Source organism: Hypomesus nipponensis, chromosome 2, assembly GCF_054491055.1.
Source record: "Hypomesus nipponensis isolate SF chromosome 2, ASM5449105v1, whole genome shotgun sequence".
NCBI classification, from domain to species: domain Eukaryota; kingdom Metazoa; phylum Chordata; class Actinopteri; order Osmeriformes; family Osmeridae; genus Hypomesus; species Hypomesus nipponensis.
The window spans coordinates 10,168,694-10,188,692 of NC_140362.1; the positions used below are offsets into that span (position 1 = coordinate 10,168,694).

A 19,999-nucleotide genomic window follows, 5' to 3' on the forward strand; every position below is an offset into this window, starting at 1 on the left:
ACCCCCCCCCCCCAAAAAAAAAAAAAATGAACATGAAAAATAAGAACTACTAAAATAAGAAACAAGTCACATCAGTGTGTGTGTTCAGTGAGCAGGTTACAGAGGAAGCTGCATTCAGCCCCAGGGACCATTTCTGTCTGTAAGCAGAGTACAGGGACCGACCAAGCCGCCAAATAGGTGAAAGAGCAGTGGTTTTGTCAACAGTCCCAGCATGGCGGTTAGGCTACACAAACCCACTCATGCACACACACACACACACACAGTATACATATACACAGTAGGCCTATGCATATACTGTACCAATAGTGAAGCGTCTCTTGCCCGAATATAATTCTGCCTATTAGTTATTTGTGTGTGTGTAGTGTGTGGGGGAGGGGGGCACGTGTGCCTGTGTGTCAGATGTTATATTCATTTCACATAACCCAGCAACCGATGGAAAAACATTATTAATCAAAGTTTGTATGTTTGTTTTTTCATAAGTGAGCTCTGTACAGTCAACACAAGCTGTTATGACTCGTCTCAAGTAACCAGTCTCACTGGTTACTGGAGCAGTGCTTTGTAAATGACCTCAGCAGCTCTGGGTAAACATATAGCTGTAAAACTCTGTTAGCCTAGATAGCTGTCTAGTTTTTCATTGTCTGTGCCCTCAGTGTTGTCCCTGAGATGTTCAGGGATACAGTAATGCCATTCTATCTCTCTCTCTCTCTCTCTCTCTCTCTTTATCTCTCTTTCTCTGTCTCTCTCTCTCCCTCTCGCCACAGAAACAACCATGTTTGTTTTCTAAATGGGAGATGTTTACATTCCTCCATGTGAGTGCGGGATAAGATTGCATCATTCAATTAAGACATAAAGAGAGCGAAAATACAGCCTCTTCTCCGCTCCGCTCGCCGTGGATATCTTCCCCGCGTGCACATACACAAACTCTCGCTCGCTCTCTCTCTCTACATTCCATTCCAGGCCCTCAGTATGGAAGGCATGGAGCTCGCCCAGAGTTTGACGTTCCAGTTTACTGCAACACCCCCCTGCCCCCCCCCAAATCCCCCCCTCCCCCTTACAGCTCTGAGAGCTCACAAGAGGAACGTCCCTTTAAAAAAAGAGGCAGCCATCCAGATGAGAAACTCTTAGTCGGCAACAAGCCATTATCCCAGAACACTGAACTACGACGAAGTAGATACAGCGGACTCTCGCTAAGACAGCTTGACCAGTTCTTTTTCACAGCAGCTACAATGACCGTGAACTTCTTCGCTGTAATTTAAGGGGACAGCTTAAGAGAATGTCCTCCAGACTGACGATGCTGGTGATTCTTCATCCGTGTCCACTGATGGGAACCAGTCTTCATGCCCTGTTTCCCTCCAGACCCTCTGACTAGGGGACTGACAGACCTGCGATGTTCTGAGAGACAGTTGGTCAGGCTATCTGATTCAGGAGGACCATTTGAGGACTGTGTAGTGTCCACGTAGCTGCCATGCTGTGGCCTCCTTCCCCCCTGCCCTGGTCGCTGCTCCTGCAGGCCCTGCTGTTGTGTGTGAGTCTGGGGGAGCCAACCGGGGAGCCATCTGGAAGTAGCAGCACCGCTAACACAACCAGCCCTTCTCCTGCTGCCTCTCGCCAGGACCTCTCCATCCAGCACGGACCCTGCAGCTACACCTTCCTTCTGCCTGAACACAGGGCTGGGGCTGGGGGTCCTGCGTGTTGGCACGGGGTGTCAGGGGGGCTGGACGGGGAGAACACACTGCAGGGGGATCCTCCCCACCAGCCCACCAACCCCCCAAGCTCGAGGATCCAACATCTGGAAGACCTCATGGAGAACTACACTCAGTGGCTCCGCAAGGTAAGACTTGCTGCTAACTGCCCTTCAAGCGTGAGGAAAGGGAAAGTACTGCTTTTTTTTTTCCTGACTCTCCTCACCATCATCAGGTAGGTAGATCCATTATCTTTCTGAAAGCAACTCAAATGTCAATGAGCATGCATAGAAAGTAAGGAATGCAGAATTGAAATGTGAACTGTCATTCTGAAGTAACTTGACTATCCTGCTAATACGTTTGTGTCTATGGTAGGTAGAGAATTGTCCTGCTGTCTCTGTGTCCTTGCTGGCTGGGCTCAGAGCCAACAGCACAGGAACACCACCGAGTGGGCTGCTGGAACTAATTGGCTGAACATTTCCTACTGCCCCGTAGTGGCCTCTAAGAATGAGGTGCACACTGCAAAGGAGACAATAAAGTTACATAAAAATGTGCTTTTAACACCTTCAATGGATGGGGCAGTGTCCAACGGTGGCTGTCAGTTCTCTATTCAGTGACATGATGGAGTCAAAAGCACATTATTAGTTGTGCTCATGTTGAGGGCTTAGGACCTCCACCTGGTGGCTCAATAAATAATTACAGTATTGGTACAAACATATTTTAATATATTGAATATATGGTATAAATGGTATAAGTTAACTGCATATGGGATCCTGCTAAGTGCTTGTAAGCTCAATTTATGTGCACATTGAAAGCATCTTCCTGGTCTTGAACTTGCGCTTGACCTTGACGTTCCTGGTGTGTGTATTTGAAACCCACCAGGGAATACGTTTGACAGGATGAAGATACATGTGTGTCTGAATTCCTACATCCTCCATTTTGTCTCAATGATTTAGAAACCGGACTTAACAAGTCACCGTAACCAGTGTCTGAATGTGAGTGAGGTCCAACCACAGACGTACATCATGGCTCTGGAACATTTGAGATATTTGGAGCGGGTCCGAAGCTTGGGTACCTCAAATGAACTAACGACCCTGCATAACAAATCTCCTCAAACTTGCTCCCCCAATAAACTCCACCAATGGCACGCATGTACCAACCTAACGAATGTGTGGCTTGAGAGGGACTTTGTGTAAGCTATATGCGTGCAACATGTCAACAAAACTCTCACTGTAATGGCTCGTTCTGGTGCACAGACCAGCGCTTCTTCTCTGTTTCTGAACTGATTGTGGAACACACAATAGTATACTATTATGACATGTTTAGTCTGGACGTTGTAGTACTACTTCTCTGTGATTGTTATCCTTTAGTTAAGTCTGAGGTGGTTGAATCCATTAGTCAAGTCCAAGTTCAAATCCCCCCTCTGTGAACAACAATGAAATATGATGAAAACATCAGTATTAATATTATCTGGACTGGAAAGCTGTGTAGACAGCAGCTAGGAGACAGCAGAGCTCTCAGGATACACACAGCAGGTCTGCTATCTATCCATCTATCTATCCATCTATCTTTCTATATATCTATCTATTCACAGCTACACACACACAAAGACACTTCATCATAGCTTGGAGTGATTATTTAGAACTAAAGTCAGAGTTGTAAAGTATCAAATATAAAACAAATAATGACTGTGGTCTCTGGGAAAACCTCGAGCCTCGACAAATGCTGAAATAATCGTCCTTATCGGGGGAGTAGGTGTAATGATGTTGGCAACCACAATCACCAGACAGCCCCGGTAAACGACAGAATCCCATGACTGATTTCTCCCCCGTGAATGAAACTGTAACTCAACAACTCTGCCCCCTGTCCCATCCCCACCCCCGTCTCTGACTATCCAGGTAGCAGACCAGAACCAGGAGAATCTTCAAGAGTTAGAATTAGGGTTCCAAAATCTTGAATCAATGAGTGAAATAAATGTGCAACTACTTCATGGGGACCATGTGGGACCATAACACTTCAATTCAATTTCCTGTCCCTCTGGTCCTCTCTTTGTTATTTCTGGTTGGTTTCAAAGATAAATATGTCATTTTATGGGAAGTATTTTATGAAAATATTATTTGATATGTTACATCTGTTCAAATGCTTTGCAAAGTCATCCGCCATGTAACATTTCATTTCACATGACTCAAGGGATACTAAACAGTTTCCAAATATTTCCCCAAATTCCACAGTGGACAAGCACATTATGTTAGAAATAGTATGACTAATTTGAATTATATTATCCATCTCTTATTCTTTTGAAATACATGTCAATTTTCTGTCCAGTAAGATACTGGTGAAGCAACATGTTGCACAGGGCTGTATCTGTGTGACCCTGCGTGTCTTGGGGTGACTGTTTATTGTCTCCCCATACAGATTGAACGCTACGTGAAGAACAATCTTGGGGGGGAGATGGCTAAAATGCAGCAGAATGCAGTACACACCCAAACTGCAGCCATCTTGGATTTGAGCACCAATCTCATCTCCCAGACTGCTCAGCACACCAGGAAGCTGACGGATGTAGAGACCCAGGTGCAGTAAAGGTCACTATAGCAACATATTGCACACCCCTGTCTCAGTCGAGAAACGAGAATGCTCACAGTTTGTAACTGATGTCCAGACTGGCCTTTGAACTCTGAGCAGATGCCCTGGACATAGGCTAAGCCTAATGCAGTACTTTATGACCGCCAGGTGTTGAATCAGACATCAAGGTTGGAGATCCAGCTGTTGGAGAACTCCCTGTCCACTAACAAGCTGGAGACTAGGCTGCTCCAGCAGTCTACTGACATCAGACAGCTGTATGACAAGAATGGGTAAGGAGGCTTAGTCGGATTAAGTCATGAAGAACCAACAGAGCAGTCCTGTCTGAGACCTGGACACCAGTCATGGCGATGACCTCTTTCTCTTTCCCGCCTCGTGAGGTCAGCATGCTGGAACAACGGATCCAGGAAACAAAGCTTCGCCATGGAGACGGTTTGGAATCCCTGCTTGGTGAGATGTCCGGTCTGCGCATGCTCCTGGTCAGGCAGAACGCAACGATCGCCGAGCTGCAGACCCGCCTTGAGCAGGCCATAGGAAACAACAGCATCCTGATGAGCCAGCAGCAGCAGCTTACCGACACTGTCAACAACCTGCTCATACTCTGCTCCAAGGACAGTGGTAACTATCCACCAATATTCTCTCCATATGGCATATTCCCTCAAATCACATGGGAATAGTATGTGGACAGCACTCAGTGTATGGACACTTGCTAGTTGAACGTCTCAGTCCAAAACCGTGGCCATGAAAACAGAATTGGTTCCCAATTTGCTTCTCTAACTGCCTTCACTTTTCTGGGAAGGCTTTCCAACAGGCGTTGGAACATTGATGCCAGATTTGCTTCCATTCAGCCACAAGAGCATTGGAGAGGTTAGGCACCGATGTTGGGAGATTAGACTTGGCTTGCAGATGGCCCATACAGAAATGTTTCATTGAATTTGGCTTGGAAAAACGTTACTGGCCCGACCTGCACACCATCAAACACATTTGGGATAAATTTGAACGCAATCTTCAAGCCAGGTCTAATCACCCAACCACCCTTATGTTTTTGTGGCTAAATGAGCACAAACTCCCCCAAACACACTCCGAAAACTTCTGGACAGGCAGCTGTGGCAGCTGGGAAACAAAAGAGTGGGCCAACTCCATGTTGATGCCGATGGTTTTGGATGTTCAACAAGCTCATAAACTGTAGGTGTGATGGTCAGGCATAACTATTGTATAATTCTTGGGGATACATTAGGTACATGTATGTTTCTCTGTACTTTTGTGACTGTGTCAGGTGTTTTGGAATGTAATGTAACTAACTACTGTAGCTTATGTATTCATACTCCAAATATTTTATGTACACCCCAAATTGCGTTTGACCTAAGTCTTGGGGTGTACTAAGGACAGTAATAACAGCAATTACACCTTTAGGATTCACCTGCCCAATCCCAAATCTATTCTGTCAGAGTTCACTATTTATATCCATTTTAGGACCAATCTTTAGATATTTTAGGATGACTTCATCATTCAAAAAACAAATGTTGTGACATATATTGGCATAGAAGTGCTTTTGGTTTGATGTGAGGAATGGATTTCTGTTGTTCTGGACCAAGTTAAAGTTTCTGACTGTACAGCAACCACAAAGAACAAAAATTATTTATAGCCTGAGATTTCTACTTTACATTGACTCACAAAAAATACTGTAACTTTTTAACAGGCACTTTTGATGCACTCCAGATCATTTTACAGGAACATGTTCTGCGATTCACTTCTGGTCTAGAACACTATGAACTATGGGACATGTTGAAAACTGTAGAATGTATTCATGAACTTACCACTTAATCATTTCAGTGGGGTTACACAACCGTTGCCTAATCTTTGGATGATTCATACTATCCTACATTCAGAATAGCCAAACTAACAGCCAAATTAATACAGGAGGGAGAGATCTCAGCTGGACAAAACCAAAACATTGACCAATCGATACAGAAAGAAGTTTGAAATCAATTTGAATCTTCAGATTGGGGTGCCCTGGTAACTCACACAATAGGGCACGTCCAATATGGGCTGATGCCCTAACGCAGCTGCCTTTAAGCCGACTTGGGCAATTTCTGCAAATCTTCCCTTCTCTCTCTCTCCCATACATTTCCTTTCTAACTGTCTCTGTCCACTACACCTATAAAAAGTTACATGTTTTATATATCTAAGTTGCAGTATATATATAAAAATAAATCTCTAGGTTATATTAACGATGACTCCAACTGGATCCTAGCCAGGAAGTGTTTTTCCCCCCATTTCCTGATCTGTTTCATCAGTGGCCTTGCCCAGCTTGAAGCAGAGAGATGAGGAGAGGAGGTTCAGGGACTGTGCTGATGTCCACCAAGCAGGCTTCAACAGCAGTGGGGTCTACACCATCCATACATCTGTACTGGACACCAGGAAGGTAGGACACCACACTGTCTGGGGATGTGCAGGCCCTAACATGGATCAATTACTTTTCATTTTTAATAAGCAAAAACACTGTGCACCTGCACTCACATCCAGTGTGCAGAGTTCTCTATGGCGTCAAGGCTTCACATCTCTATTCACACAACAACAAGACCTCAGAAAACATCGTTCTGGTGGTCTCCTCCCAGTGTCAAGATTCCACAATCACACCTACAGTATACCGACCTATCAGGCTAGCCCCACAGGCTCGCTTAGGACTTCATAATATCATGTGGTGGTTGGACAAGATTTGTTAAATATAGAGTTTGTTGAAATCCACGTCATGGGCTTGATCCACTGCGCACAAACCCCAATGTGAGACATCACAGTACTACTGACAAGCTGCTTTGCGGGAAAGTGCCATGCAGCAATTTGACTGTTATCGAATATATAGATATCAAGGTCACAAGTCCTCTGTCTGTAACATATATAATGTTCCTGGAAGTAAGGATACGGTGCAACATTAGCCTGGTCTATGCTTGGTATGGGTTGGCTCAAGAGTCAGTGCCTGCAGAATGCACAAGGTCTAGAAATACTGCTGCACTCTGGCTGGCCTCCCCAGTCAGCAGAAAGTAAGCACCATACAAACCAGACTATCAGTCAGTCAGCCAGCCAGCCAGCCAGCCAGCTCTCGAATGGCTGGCTCTGAGTATGGGACTATTCTCAGATCAGACCGACAGTGGTCTCACTGTACTTATATGGTGGAGTGTAGTTGGCCACCATGCAGCTTAGTGTCCAACCTGGGTCAAGTGCATGAACTGAATGCTTGAAGGGATTTGCTTGAAGGGATTTATCTTGGAGCATGCCTTACGATTATTTTCCAAAGAAAAGAACAGCAGGAGCAAGCAGACACAAACGTTAGGCTCACCCGTAATGGAGGTTGTTTCTTGAACCTTGTTTCGAGACAGTATGCGTGTGTGTGTGTTCGTGTGTGTGGTGTTTCCTATGAGTTCTCAGGTGTACTGTAACATGGAGTCATCCCGGGGCGGGTGGACGGTCATCCAGCTCAGGTCAGATGGGACCACAGACTTCCACCGCACCTGGAAGGAGTACAAGATGGTGGGAGGAAGGAGATTCAAAACACCACTTTCACTCTCATACCATTTGACCAAAACCATGCCACACCATTACTAACAGCAATAGCACAAGAGGGGACACAACTATATGTATTTTGTCAGCAATATTCTGTTGTGTGGAAGGTGTTGTTGACAAGTAAAGTGCACATGCTGTGTAACAAGGCTCACTGGCTAACATGCTAGCAATGCTAACAGGCTAGCAGTGCAAACAAGACTGACAATGCTAACAGGCTAACAGGGCCTGCATGGCCTTGGATGGTCTTGTTAGCGGTGCTAAGCACAGGATGGCAGCCTTCCAGCAGAGGGCTAACAAAGTGTGGAGCTGGGCTGGCAAAGACACCTGAATACAAAGGCTGCCATCTTGATTGTCTCTCCCTGGTTGCCCTTACAAAAAAGAAGTATATTTAAGTATACTATAAGTATACTAAAATATGGATAATACACTTTTAGTTAACTTTTGATATACTTTTAAGAAGTATGCCTTGAAAATAGTTCACTTTTAATATATTTTTGAGAAGTATACTTAAAAATAGTTTACTTTTAATATACTTTTAAGTATGCTTTGAAAATAGTTCACTTTTGATATACTTTTAAGTATGCTTTGAAAATAGTTCACTTTTGTAAGAAGTATATTAAGAAAAAAGTTCACTTTTGATGTACTTTTAAGTATGCTTTGAAAATAGTTCACTTTTGATATACTTTTAAGAAGTATGCTTAGAAACAGAAAATGGTCATTTAGCAGACGCTCTTATCCAGAGCGACTTACAGTAGGTACAAGGACATTCCCCCCGAGACAAGTAGGGTGAAGTGAGTTGCCCAAGGACACAACGTCATTTGGCTCAGCCGGGAATTGAACTGGCGACCTTCTGATTAATAGCCCGATTCCCCACCACTCAGTCACCTAACTCCCTATAAGAGTATAGGGCTTCAAATGGTATACATTTCTTCTGTAGTAGGATGTACGTTTTCTATTATTATACAGCAAAAACAGTCAAAATAATAAAAGTACATTACAGGTTAAATTTCATGTCATCTCATTCTAATTATTCATGTCTATGAAAATGTATTATGCATTGCACATTGAATCGTTTTTTGTTACTGAAGCTGTAACCTTAATTACTGCTAAAACATTCTGAAGCCCTATACTCTTATACTAATAATTATCACTTAATGGAAAAAAAACGAAAAAGCAACTTGAGAATTTGAAGGTTATACTGTCAAACTGACTGAAGGACGAAACAACGACGTGAAATAATGAAGATAGTGTGGCTCATTTGCTAGGCTAGTCAATTCCCATGATGCAAGGCGGTAAATTGTGTAAAAATTTGCTGATAATTTTGCCGTTTGTTCAAAATACAAATGTAATTTCATGAATTTCTTTTTTTAAATGTGTTTGCCTAAAATACAGTGTTTTGTTGCGTGGTAAATGTCGTTGTTGCTGGTTTAACATTGTAACCATGAGTTAGTTGACTGTTACGTTTAATTATATTAGCTGGATTCAAGATGCTAGTGTCAACAATTTAAAAAGTAGCTCCTGTCAAAATTTGGAGTGTAACTTTATGAGGGCCCCAATTCTTTCAACGTGATACAGGATAAGAGGTTTCTTAGGGGCCTATTGTCATTTTAAATTATTGGTAACCCATAGTAAATTACATTTAATAATTATACTTCTTGAGGTACTTACATCAATTGAAGGAGCACTTGAAAGTATTGTAAAGTGTACTTTGAGGCTCTTAAGAAAGTATACTTCATGAACTGAAAGTACATTACACAGGTTACTTTAGAGTATTCCAAGGTATACTTTAAGTACTTTAGGAAGTATACTTTATGAACTGAAAGTGCACTACACAGGTTACTTTAGAGTATTCCAAACTATACTTTGAAGTACTTTAGGAAGTACACTTGAAGAACTGAAAGTGCACTACACAGGCTACTTTACAGTATTCAAAAGTAAACCTTGAAATACACTATAAGTGTACTTTAAAGTTTACTAAATGACCTAAAAAGTGGCCCAATTCAGTTTACTTAGTACAAAAATAGTATATAAATAAGTACACTGCTAGTATACTTTAAGTAACATGGTAATTACAAAATAAACTTACAAAATAAACTTGAAGTATACTTCTTTTTTGTAAGGGTGATTTGCTGCTGATTTGCTGGTTGCTTCCCTCTAATCACACATACACTCTTTCACCCCCACCCCTTCATTCCTAAACCCACCCATTTCTTCACTTCCCACAAAAATTGACTCAACCTTCCTCCACTTTGTCCCCCCTTTACGCAAATCTCTCTTTCTATCCCCCCCCCCCTCCCTCTCTCTCTCTCTCTCTCTCTCTCTCCACCCCCTCCTCTTTTTCAGGGTTTCGGCAGTGTGTTTGGAGAGCACTGGCTGGGTAACGAGCTGCTCTTCCTGCTGACCAGCCAGCGTCCTTACGTCCTGAGGGTGGACCTGACTGACTGGGATGGACAGACAGCCTTCTCCCTGTACGACCGCTTTGCCGTCGCCAGCGAAAAACACAACTACAGGTGCGATGACGGGAGGGGGGGAGAAGAGATGGGAAGAAGAGGAGAATAGAGGAGAGGAGAGGTGGAAGGTACAAACAGGAGATGGAAAAGGTCAATGCTGGAGGAAGAGTAGTAGGACTATAGAGAATGGAAAGGAAAGGGAGGGAATGAAGGGAAATGAAGGAAAGGAAAGGAGGAAGAGAAGGTTGAGTTGTCAAAGGAGGTTGCATAAATGTTAATACAACAGTACTACTAAATAGTAGATAGGATAGTGCTCCTACACTCTGCCCCTACAGATCTTGGATCTATTTTCTGTTTCTCTTGGCAATGAGATGGGTTAATACACTCTCACAGGACAGCTGATCCTAGACCTGCACTGAACATCCTCTCATGACATAGTCATAGGCATTATATGAAAGATGAAATGAGAAACAGAAATCAGAATCAGAATTTGGTTTATTCTCCATGTACAGTAAGTTCATACAAACAAGGAATTTACTGTGGCAGGAAGGGTGCATACAATAAATATATACGGATCTTAAACTAAAAAGTTGAAATGTTCAATAGTCTAACTAATTCTAAAGAACTAAACAATATGTAAAATGTAAAATAGATATTTTAAAAATCAAAGCAAACAACAAAGCAGTTGAAATGTGTTGCCTGCTGTGAATGTGAGATGCTTGGTGGCGCAAAAGCAACTGAATGAGGGACAATGATGCTCTGGGGAAGTTACTCACTCATATCATGATCTATTTCATCTGTCCCCTCATAAATCCACACTACTGGCATTTTGTCCAGTAAATTATTTGTATGATTACATTTCTTTTGGCAAAAAACAAATGTAAAATAAATTGTTTTTCATTTCATTTTTGGACGGTTCTACCTCTCTTTCCATATCCATGATATCTGATAGCAGTTGTCATGGAGACACGCCAAGACATGATGAATTGCTTCATTTCCCAACAAAGAATAACAGTTTTTGATCTTAAATGGGATCAAACTCATTCTGTTTCCCACACCATAACCAGAATTAATCAGATTCACAGGAAGAGTACTCAGTAAACACACATGCACACAAAGACACTCGCACACACTCCATATGGCAATGTAAAACCCCTGGTACTCAGGGCACACTGTACTGTGTTCCCTGCTCCCACACACCTGATTCAAATAAACAGATCGCTATCAGGCTTCTGCAGAGCTTGTTAACAACCTTTTATTTGAATCAGGTGTGTTGGAGCAGGGAAACATCTAAAACATGCAGGATTGGGGGTCCCTGAGGACAGGGTTGAGAACCACTGATCTAAAACATACAGGACTTGAGTACTGAAAGGGAAATGAAAAGAAAAATCAGGTTTCAGTATGACGACTATGACGTATCTATCCAGAATTACTATAAGAATACACAGTAGAGTTAGCCTGGCTGCCAGCCCAACTTCTCCCTGCCCACAAAAAAATTTGGTCGGGAAATTGGATCTGGAGGGTCTCGTATTGGGAACAACTACATAAAACCAGGATCTGGATGGACCAATGAAATTGCCAGGGCGGGCTTTATACCTTGATGGACAGATGATCAACAGTAACGTAATCAACAACATCGCAAAAGAGCCCTTGGGTTGAATTCGTTTTTTAACAAACAACATATTCCGTTCCTCTGATTGGTTGTAGGTCTATCCAATTGAGCGTAGAGGCATTTGTTTTATGAGTTCGGTTGAAACAAGCCTGTAGTCACAGCCCAATGGAGAGTTTTCAGACTCATATTCTGACTAGAATTATGAGTATGACAACGTCAGGCTACAGTAGAGTAGCCTTCAGAACACACAGTAGAGTTATCCTGTTAAATCAGGGATTCATATTATCCTACTGTTTCAGGGGTTGGTATTTGTTATCCTCTTGTATCATTTTATTTTGTACTCAACTACCTTTGAGTCATGCAACAGCGCCAACTGGAGCGAATGGCAAACACTGCAGGTGCAGTGAGTTTTCAGTGGATTCTGTGCAAGCCAAGCACTTGCCCTCCACACGCACACCATTAAACCCTAGTCTTATGAACAAGCTGGATATATGACCACAGAGAAGCAATGCAGCTATTAAACACAGCTGTCCCTGTCCATATGGCCAAAGTGACAGATTTAATGTTGATGCAAAACAGCATGCGCACAACTATGGCGATAGACAGACACAAACACACTCACGCAGAGCCATGGTTGGTCTGCTCTCCCCCCGACAGTACAACCATGAGGTTAACATGAGTCAGATGTTAAAATACAGAGAAAATGGTCAAATCTGTGACATTGGAAAAAGGAGCTCGGCCCTGAACAGCTGGTAACACATACAAGATGCCTGGCTCAGAAACCAGAAGAGGAGCCTGACATGGCTAAGAGAGGAGATGGCCCTATAGCCAGAGGGTTAACTAGGGACAAGTGAACCGAGTCTTGAACCAGGAAAACGTTGCAGCACTCACCCTATCACAGTAATCTCCTTTCCAACACTTTCAGAGACTTCCTCGTATCTGTCTGTCATTTGTTATCCAGTCAGTGCTAGAACAAAGCAGCAATAGATATTTTTCTGTCTCCAGTCATGCTACTGTACTTTGTGTGTGTGTGTATGTGTGTGTGTATGTTCAGGCTGTTTCTTAAGAGCCACAGTGGGACAGCTGGAAGACAAAGCAGCCTGGTTCTCAACGGAGCCGACTTCAGCACCAAGGACAAGGACAATGACAACTGCATCTGCAAATGTGCCCTTATGCTGACTGGGGGTGAGAACTACTCCAGGAATGCCAGCTGTTATGTGTGTACGTGTGTGTGTGTGCACATGCATTTGTGTGTGTACTTGTGTGTGTGTGTGTGTGTGCGCGTCTGCGTGTTTCTTTATGTCTAAAGCAGGGCGCTTTCCTTATCCCCCTCATACACCCTTACACAGCATCCACACCTCACACCCACATCATCCCTTGCCTTTAGTACACCAGAGTGTAACATACTTAAAATAGCCAGTAAGGCAATGAGGCAACACAGAATTCTAGATGAAGTCAATACCAAGAGAATCCAGTCAGTACATTAGTATGGGGTGGGTCAGAATGGATTCGCGTGCAGTTCAGTGAGAGTCTGTTGTTTCATTCTGTATGTTTGTACAAGGATCTAACTCACTCTATCTCTTTCTTCACCTCTCACTCGCTATCTCTCTTTCACTCACTCACTCTCTCTCTCTCTCTCTCTCTCTCTCTCTCTCTCTCTCTCTCACTCGCTATCCCCTTCTGTCTCTTCATCTCTCTCTTTTTGTCTCCATCTCATTCTCCCGGTCTCTTTTCCTCTCCCCACACACACACACATGCACACACAGGTTGGTGGTTCGACGCGTGTGGGCCCTCCAACCTGAATGGGATGTATCACTCTCAGGGCCAGAACACGGGCAAACTCAACGGCATCAGGTGGCACTACTTCAAAGGCTCAAGCTACTCTCTCCGCTCCACCACCATGATGATTCGGCCTCTTGACTTCTGAAACAGAGCGAGACGGAGTGCTTCATTTGACATGCCTGTCCAGCGCTACTTTCCTCTGGTTGAGTCAACAGCTGATTCTCATCCCCTGTATCACCGCTGTAATTTACCGTATACCACTCTTGTGAATATTTTGAGAGTTGGTAGGATGACATGTTTGCTGACAGACTTGTGTCCCTTTGGAAAAGACAGTGTGTAACCTATTTTATCAGCCACCATCTCAGCCCCATAGAGCCAATATCATTTCTGGAACATGGTCCGTTTAATGACTTCTCTCTGTGGAACTGATCTATAGCATATACTGCCCCCTAATGGTTAAACATGGAATCTGAAATCTGAGCTGCATCCGTCCATCAATTTTCATCAGTGAATGGTGAGAGATATTTGAGAAAATAGAGTAAAATGTTTGATGTATTAATTGAGTGACAAATATTTTATATTCTCGTTTTGAGTTTTATTGTCTGTTTCAGATAGGATTTTACAGTACATTATCCTAACAAAATGCAGAGTAGTGAATTGATTTCTTAATAAAGTGGTTAGGGTTAGGATATAATATTATTACAATGCTAAGATGATAAGCCTTTCTCAGGTAGAAAGTACTAGATAGACATGCTAACAGAGCTCCACTCAGATTCTGCCTGCATTATCACAACCACATTTAAAGAGTCATTTAATTTGACCTGGGTGAGCATTTACATAAACCCATACGTATCCAAAGAAGACTTCCAGCGACTGCAAGACTATCATTGATCAACCTTTATCTATTTAGGGTGTTTTAGGTTAGAATCTCTGGCGTGGGCCCAGTTCAGATCAAGCTTTGGAGTACCATGTAAACAGTGTGAACTGTTGTCAGAGGTCAGTTTTAGTCATCAGGAATGGAACATCGTATGCAAATAATTCCAGCGTGTTTATCCAAGTTGGCTACTTTCCATCAGTTATTTTTAAATGTATTAAAACCAGAAACAATATTGTTGTTCCACTCTACACGCTACATGTTTCACAGGCAGTCTGCGTTCCTCTGTGGAGGAAAAATATTACTCTGTGAATTAAGGAGGGTGTCTATCTGTTCACACAGGCATGTATCAGGGACATAAATACTTAGCTGATGTACAGTAACTGCTATGCCACTGTTATTTCCAATGGGGAATAAAGTCAAGGAAATTTGAACATAGTTTTGTACATACACTCATTGGGACCAAATACTGTATACCATAAAACACATGATATGGTTTTATATCAATAGTAATTCAAATAAAAATATATTCCGTGCCCTCACCTCAACCTTTTGAATGAAATATCTTCAGAGTCATAAAAATCCCTTACTTAAAAGCTAAACGTTTTTTTATGGCAGCTTGGTACCTCTTCATATGAGAAAGAAGTATACTTCAGTAATTCACCAAAATAACTTTCAAATGCTTATTCTGGAGATTATAATAACTAACCATATAATAACTGTGTAACACAAATATGTAAGTAGTTAACTGTGTAAAGATTGTAAATATATATTGAGTAGATTAACCCCAAATATATGAATTAACTTGATAACCTTACAGAACTTTCAAATGCTTGTAACCGATGTAGACATGCAAATAGTGGGTAGATGCTGCTGATAGTAGAAACTGTTTTACGGGTATGACCGCTCGCCCCACCCCAGCACCTTGTTGGAAACCAAACGTCAGCAGTATTGGAGCCATGCTGCGCCAGTGGAGCTGCACTGGCGTGCTGAGGTGTAATGTCGGAGGAGAAGGCGAAAGGAGGCCCTCTGCTCCTCTGAACCCAGGCCGGGATCACCATGCTGTTTGTAGCAGCTGGTCGGCTACAGCCAGGCCACCAAATGTCTCAGAGCAGCTGGGAAATGTAGTCCACAGCACACACATCTGAAACCTTGAGGAATGGACTGTGGTGAAAACAAAAAAAAGATGTAAACTGATTTGTTAGATTACAATGTTGTTTAGGAGTATGGTGGTGACACAGGGCAATTCATACTGTCTACAGACCAACAGCCTGTACACACAATGCATATACTGGGGCTGGAATTACACATCTTCTTCCATCATATACACATCTTTGAGTAATGGAATCCTTGTCTACTATTTTCAACTCTTTTGCACAGTGTGTCTTTTTCTGTAGCCTGGTAGATTAGAACCATCCAGTTAATTATATTCATCACAAGCTATTCTATTCACAATCACAATACAACACAGTGGCTTTTGGATTTTTTAGTCATATTTATTAATGTTCACCATCTTCTTAATTCCAGGAACATATGTCGACTGACATCTTTGTAGTGAGAACATGGTTTGTGTGTTCTTGCCTCTTTGGACACAAGAAGCGTACCCTTTCAATCTTGAAAATCCCAAGAGTGAAGAACATAAAGCAGCCTGTCATTCTACTGCTCGCCATCTTTGGATCGCCAAGTTTGAAAACTGAGATAGGTGCTTCCTGCGTAGCATAGGGTCACCAGGAAGGCAAAGAACTGCAGAGAAGCGTCAACAAGGAGGGGAGGAGAGAAGACGAGATGCAAAAAAAACAGTTTGAATAACAAATTGCTGATGAAAGTTAGACGGCACGCACAGAATACACACTTTTACATACATACAGATAATTATTTCCGCATCTACAGAATGACAAATATAAAAAAGAAAAACTAAACATTTTGCCCAATATACTAGTTTAATATAATCCATAATTAGAGTCATAGAGACACATACAGACACATAAAGAAATAACTAGATCTCCAGAGTAGACAGAATCTGTATTTGGCCCATGCTCAGTGTTTACTGACCGATGATGCTGCCCAGCAGTTGTAGTTATGACCTCCCCAAATGTCTTTCCTGATGAAAGCTGTGTCCACAGCTGCTGACACCAGGTAGAATACAGTGGCGCTGGCGTTGAAAAACAGGCACTGCATGTGTGTGTGGGTATGTGTATGTGTGTGTTCGTAAAGGAGGGAAGTGGGGACAGAAGGACTTAACATGAGTACATAATGGAGTCAGCTATAACTGTGAAAAGATTGTCACTGTGTGTGTTTGTGTGCATGCGTGTGTTGTATGTGTGTGTGCGAGTGTGTGAGAGTGTGTGAGAGTGTGTGATGTTCACTGCAGTACCAATGCGGGACTTCTGATCTTGGTCTCAGTCAGGCCGGCGAGGAAGAGGACGACAGTGAGGACCCAGTACATCACAGCCACGAACATCACCCAGCCAAAGCCTGGGATGAGAGAGTAATCAGATCCTCCTAACAGAGTCCACACCAGCAAGCCAAAGACCTGATGAGAGGAGAGGAAAAGAAAGGAGAGGGTGCGAGGGGAGGGGAGAGAATGAGAGAGGAGAGGAAAACACAACTTATCAAATTGTATTTAGTGTAATCTTTTACCTACTTTTTTTTACATGCTCTCCCTGCTACAAACATTTTGTAAATGACAGCACCACCAGAATATAATACAATAAATTACTTCCAAATAACCCAAGAAGATATTTATCAAAATGTCTTTGGTAATAAAACAATAGAAGGGTTCCTCTTGGTTGGTTTGTTGCCTTGCTGGTTGATAAAACGAGTGCTGGCCTGGAGTAAAGCCTTTATCACAAACATCCAGAGATTATGTAGAGAAACTAGAAAGTTCTGTTTTCTTCTGAAAAGGCATGAATTTGCTGCATAATATCTGACTGGTCTATTCACGGCATTTAAAATGTAAATTACTGAGGTAAAACAACACCCACTATCATCAAGATGCCAAATGTGTCAAATAAATTGTCTTCCATGTAATAAAATGAGTTTAGGCTTGACGTATAGGCTCAGCAACAATAGCTGCATGAAATATTTTTCTTACCATTTCAAAGGAAATAAGGGCCCCCGAATAAGAGCGGACAAAGCTGTTGTCATCAGCCAAAGTGGAAGCAGGAAAGCTTTCAGTTGGACTGCTCCTGGAAGTTATTATCACCATGTGGGCAGCGACAACATCCATCTTCACTGTTGTTCTGTCTATTTAGGTCTGAGGGCCCGGATGTCCTGAATTTGCACAGACATTAACGGAAGACATACAATAATGTCTAAGTGTCACTTTAAACTATGTCTTGTAATTTTTCTGACAGACCGATGCTAAAAGTCCATCCAACCATTGCCTATTCACTTTGTTGTGAGTGGGCTTTCTATCATGGTATAAATGGAAAAAAAGAGGAACTTTTTCCACATCCTGGGGCACTAGGCAAATGTCCAATGATAGGATTGTTGCCGTGACAAAACCAGTTTCAGACTGATTTACATTTACATTTATGCATTTGCATTAGGACAGTCAGCTTGATTATATTTTTATTTTACATTCAGGCAAGTGTTTGAGGCAATGTCATCTATTGCTTTGAATTAAAACAGACTTTGGGTCAAGCAGAGTGATCTTCTCTGTCTATCTACCCATTTTACAGTAAATCAAGATTTCACTTTTTCCGCCAACAGATGGCAGAATATTGCCATGCATGGAACGATCATTTTGTTTTTTTTCAAAGGAGAAACTGAGAAAGCCAAGACAAGGTTTTAAGAGAATGAACTACAATTGTAGATATAGATTTTATACAATTATAACCACACCTTTGGAATAACAATACATTGTTATTTAACTGCCACAAGTCTTGCTAGTGGTCCAAAAAAATACAAGTGTATGTTTGGAGTAACTGCTTATGCCCAGACCTTGAAATGCAGTGCAGAAGGCCTATATTGGTGTTAATATTATGTATGTTATATTAAGTAAGGAATTGACAGCATGTTAGAATAACTGTTTGAATGTCTTTAACAGGAGACTTAACCTACACATCGATTTACTGAATCACATATCACCATCAAGTAAATATTTTGAAAGGAGTCCTCACACCGGGACATATATTGCTCTCCCTTGCACACTCTGTCAGTCTCTCCCCCTTTCTCTCTGTCTCTCCCCCTCTCTTTCTTTCTCTCCCCCCTCTCTCTCTCCCCCTCTCTTTCTCTCTCTCCCATTCTCTCACCCCCTCTCTCTGTCCCCCTCTCTCTGTCCCCCTCTCCCCCCCCTCTCTCTCTGTCTCTCCCTCTCTCTCTGTCTCTCCCCCTCTCTCTCTGTCTCTTTCCCACTCTTTCTTTCTCTTGCACCTTTTTATAGTTTTCTGTAGCATACGTATCAGGACACATCAAGAATCCATCTTCCACTAAATTAAATCCCACCTGAGTGGTTGTCCGATAATGCCATAGTGATCTATAACCCAACATCAAAGCCAGTTTTCACTTTGTTGTTTACATTGTTTATTTATGAATATATATAGGTGAAAATGCTGCAGAAGTATTTTGCTGTAGCCAAGCCTTTTCCAGCTGCTAGTCATCTGCCTCAGATCTTACTGTAAGAGCACAATACTTTTTCTCAAAGATCTCTAATGGAGGTTTGTAGGCCAATGCCAGGACTATGGATTTTAGACCATACAGGATGTGGAGGTGTAACAGTTATGTAAAACATGAAATAAGGGGTCACAAATCTTTTTTGTCCTCCAGCACTCTAATGACTCACAGTGAGTTAAAAAATACAAACAGAGAAGTATGAAATACTGTAATACAATTATTTTTGTCAGTGGATAACTATTTCAAGTATTCAACAAGGGCCACTGTTTTGAAGGACTGAAAGGAATTCATATTTAAGCAATAAGGTACTCGAGGCAGTACCTACTTTATCGCCAATAAAGTACGTGTTCAAGGGTGTTGTTAGGCAAACCCTGGAACACGTACTTTATTGGCGATAAAGTACTGCCTCGAGTACCTTATTGCTGTTATAATACTGTTGCAAGCGAAATTATGAATAGTAAATAAATAGTAAGCTGCCTTTCAGCACAAAATAGTTATAGACAACAAACATTTTGTATCGCATTTCAGTAGCCGAGAGAAAATAGTCCCTGTAAACGGTGGCTGTTGCTATGCAACGGACAAACAGCATTGTGCACTGCACGTTTGTTAGCCTAGCTAGGTCTCGCACCATCTCATTCATTCAATGCTCATTTTATAAAAGCTATCTTTAAAATAACCACGACAATGGGACACTTTCAATAAAATAATATTTAATTTAAACACTAGGCCTAAACATTCTAAATCAATCATAAATGTTTCGTAGGCACTGGGTATATGGTAGCTAGCTAGCCTACTAACCTACATATGCTGTAAACAAGTTACGAGTGACTTGGGACTCGAT

The 19,999-nt window shown here is 42.1% G+C and overlaps 2 protein-coding genes across 3 annotated transcripts; one reads left to right on the forward strand and one right to left on the reverse strand.

Moving 5' to 3' along the window:
- The first annotated feature begins 1,086 nt into the window (after positions 1-1,086).
- LOC146300710 (angiopoietin-1-like) lies at positions 1,087-14,975 on the forward strand. 2 transcript variants are annotated; one of them, XM_084704829.1, is made up of 10 exons: positions 1,087-1,831; positions 2,639-2,677; positions 4,098-4,253; positions 4,413-4,534; positions 4,648-4,880; positions 6,560-6,687; positions 7,689-7,790; positions 10,167-10,333; positions 12,940-13,070; positions 13,652-14,975. In XM_084704829.1, the coding sequence occupies exons 1-10, from the start codon at positions 1,466-1,468 to the stop codon at positions 13,810-13,812; spliced, it is 1,605 nt and encodes a 534-aa protein (XP_084560955.1). In that variant the 5' UTR covers positions 1,087-1,465; the 3' UTR covers positions 13,813-14,975. The 2 variants fall into 2 exon arrangements, with proteins under 2 accessions (XP_084560955.1, XP_084560964.1); XM_084704838.1 differs by lacking the exon at positions 2,639-2,677 and having other exon boundaries at positions 1,088-1,831.
- A 1,222-nt stretch (positions 14,976-16,197) lies between these two features.
- Positions 16,198-17,770, reverse strand: cmtm8b (CKLF-like MARVEL transmembrane domain containing 8b). Its single transcript, XM_084671652.1, has 4 exons — positions 17,636-17,770; positions 16,916-17,074; positions 16,594-16,713; positions 16,198-16,284 (listed from the first exon to the last, which is right to left on the reverse strand). Exons 1-4 carry the CDS (start codon positions 17,768-17,770, stop codon positions 16,198-16,200), a joined length of 501 nt encoding a protein of 166 aa, XP_084527778.1.
- Between the last annotated feature and the right edge of the window lie 2,229 nt (positions 17,771-19,999).

Excerpts from the sequence above, each read along its gene's own strand:
- LOC146300710 (XM_084704829.1), top strand. The coding sequence starts at position 1,466 with ATGCTGTGGCCTCCTTCCCCCCTGCCCTGGTCGCTGCTCCTGCAGGCC. Across the intron at positions 4,535-4,647 it reads CAGCTGTATGACAAGAATGG|CATGCTGGAACAACGGATCC; the intron begins GTAAGGAGGCTT and ends TCGTGAGGTCAG. Across the intron at positions 4,881-6,559 it reads ACTCTGCTCCAAGGACAGTG|TGGCCTTGCCCAGCTTGAAG; the intron begins GTAACTATCCAC and ends CTGTTTCATCAG.
- cmtm8b (XM_084671652.1), bottom strand. The coding sequence starts at position 17,770 with ATGGATGTTGTCGCTGCCCACATGGTGATAATAACTTCCAGGAGCAGT. Across the intron at positions 17,075-17,635 it reads CCCTTATTTCCTTTGAAATG|GTCTTTGGCTTGCTGGTGTG; the intron begins GTAAGAAAAATA and ends TCCTCTCATCAG. Across the intron at positions 16,285-16,593 it reads ACTGCTGGGCAGCATCATCG|TTCTTTGCCTTCCTGGTGAC; the intron begins GTCAGTAAACAC and ends GCTTCTCTGCAG.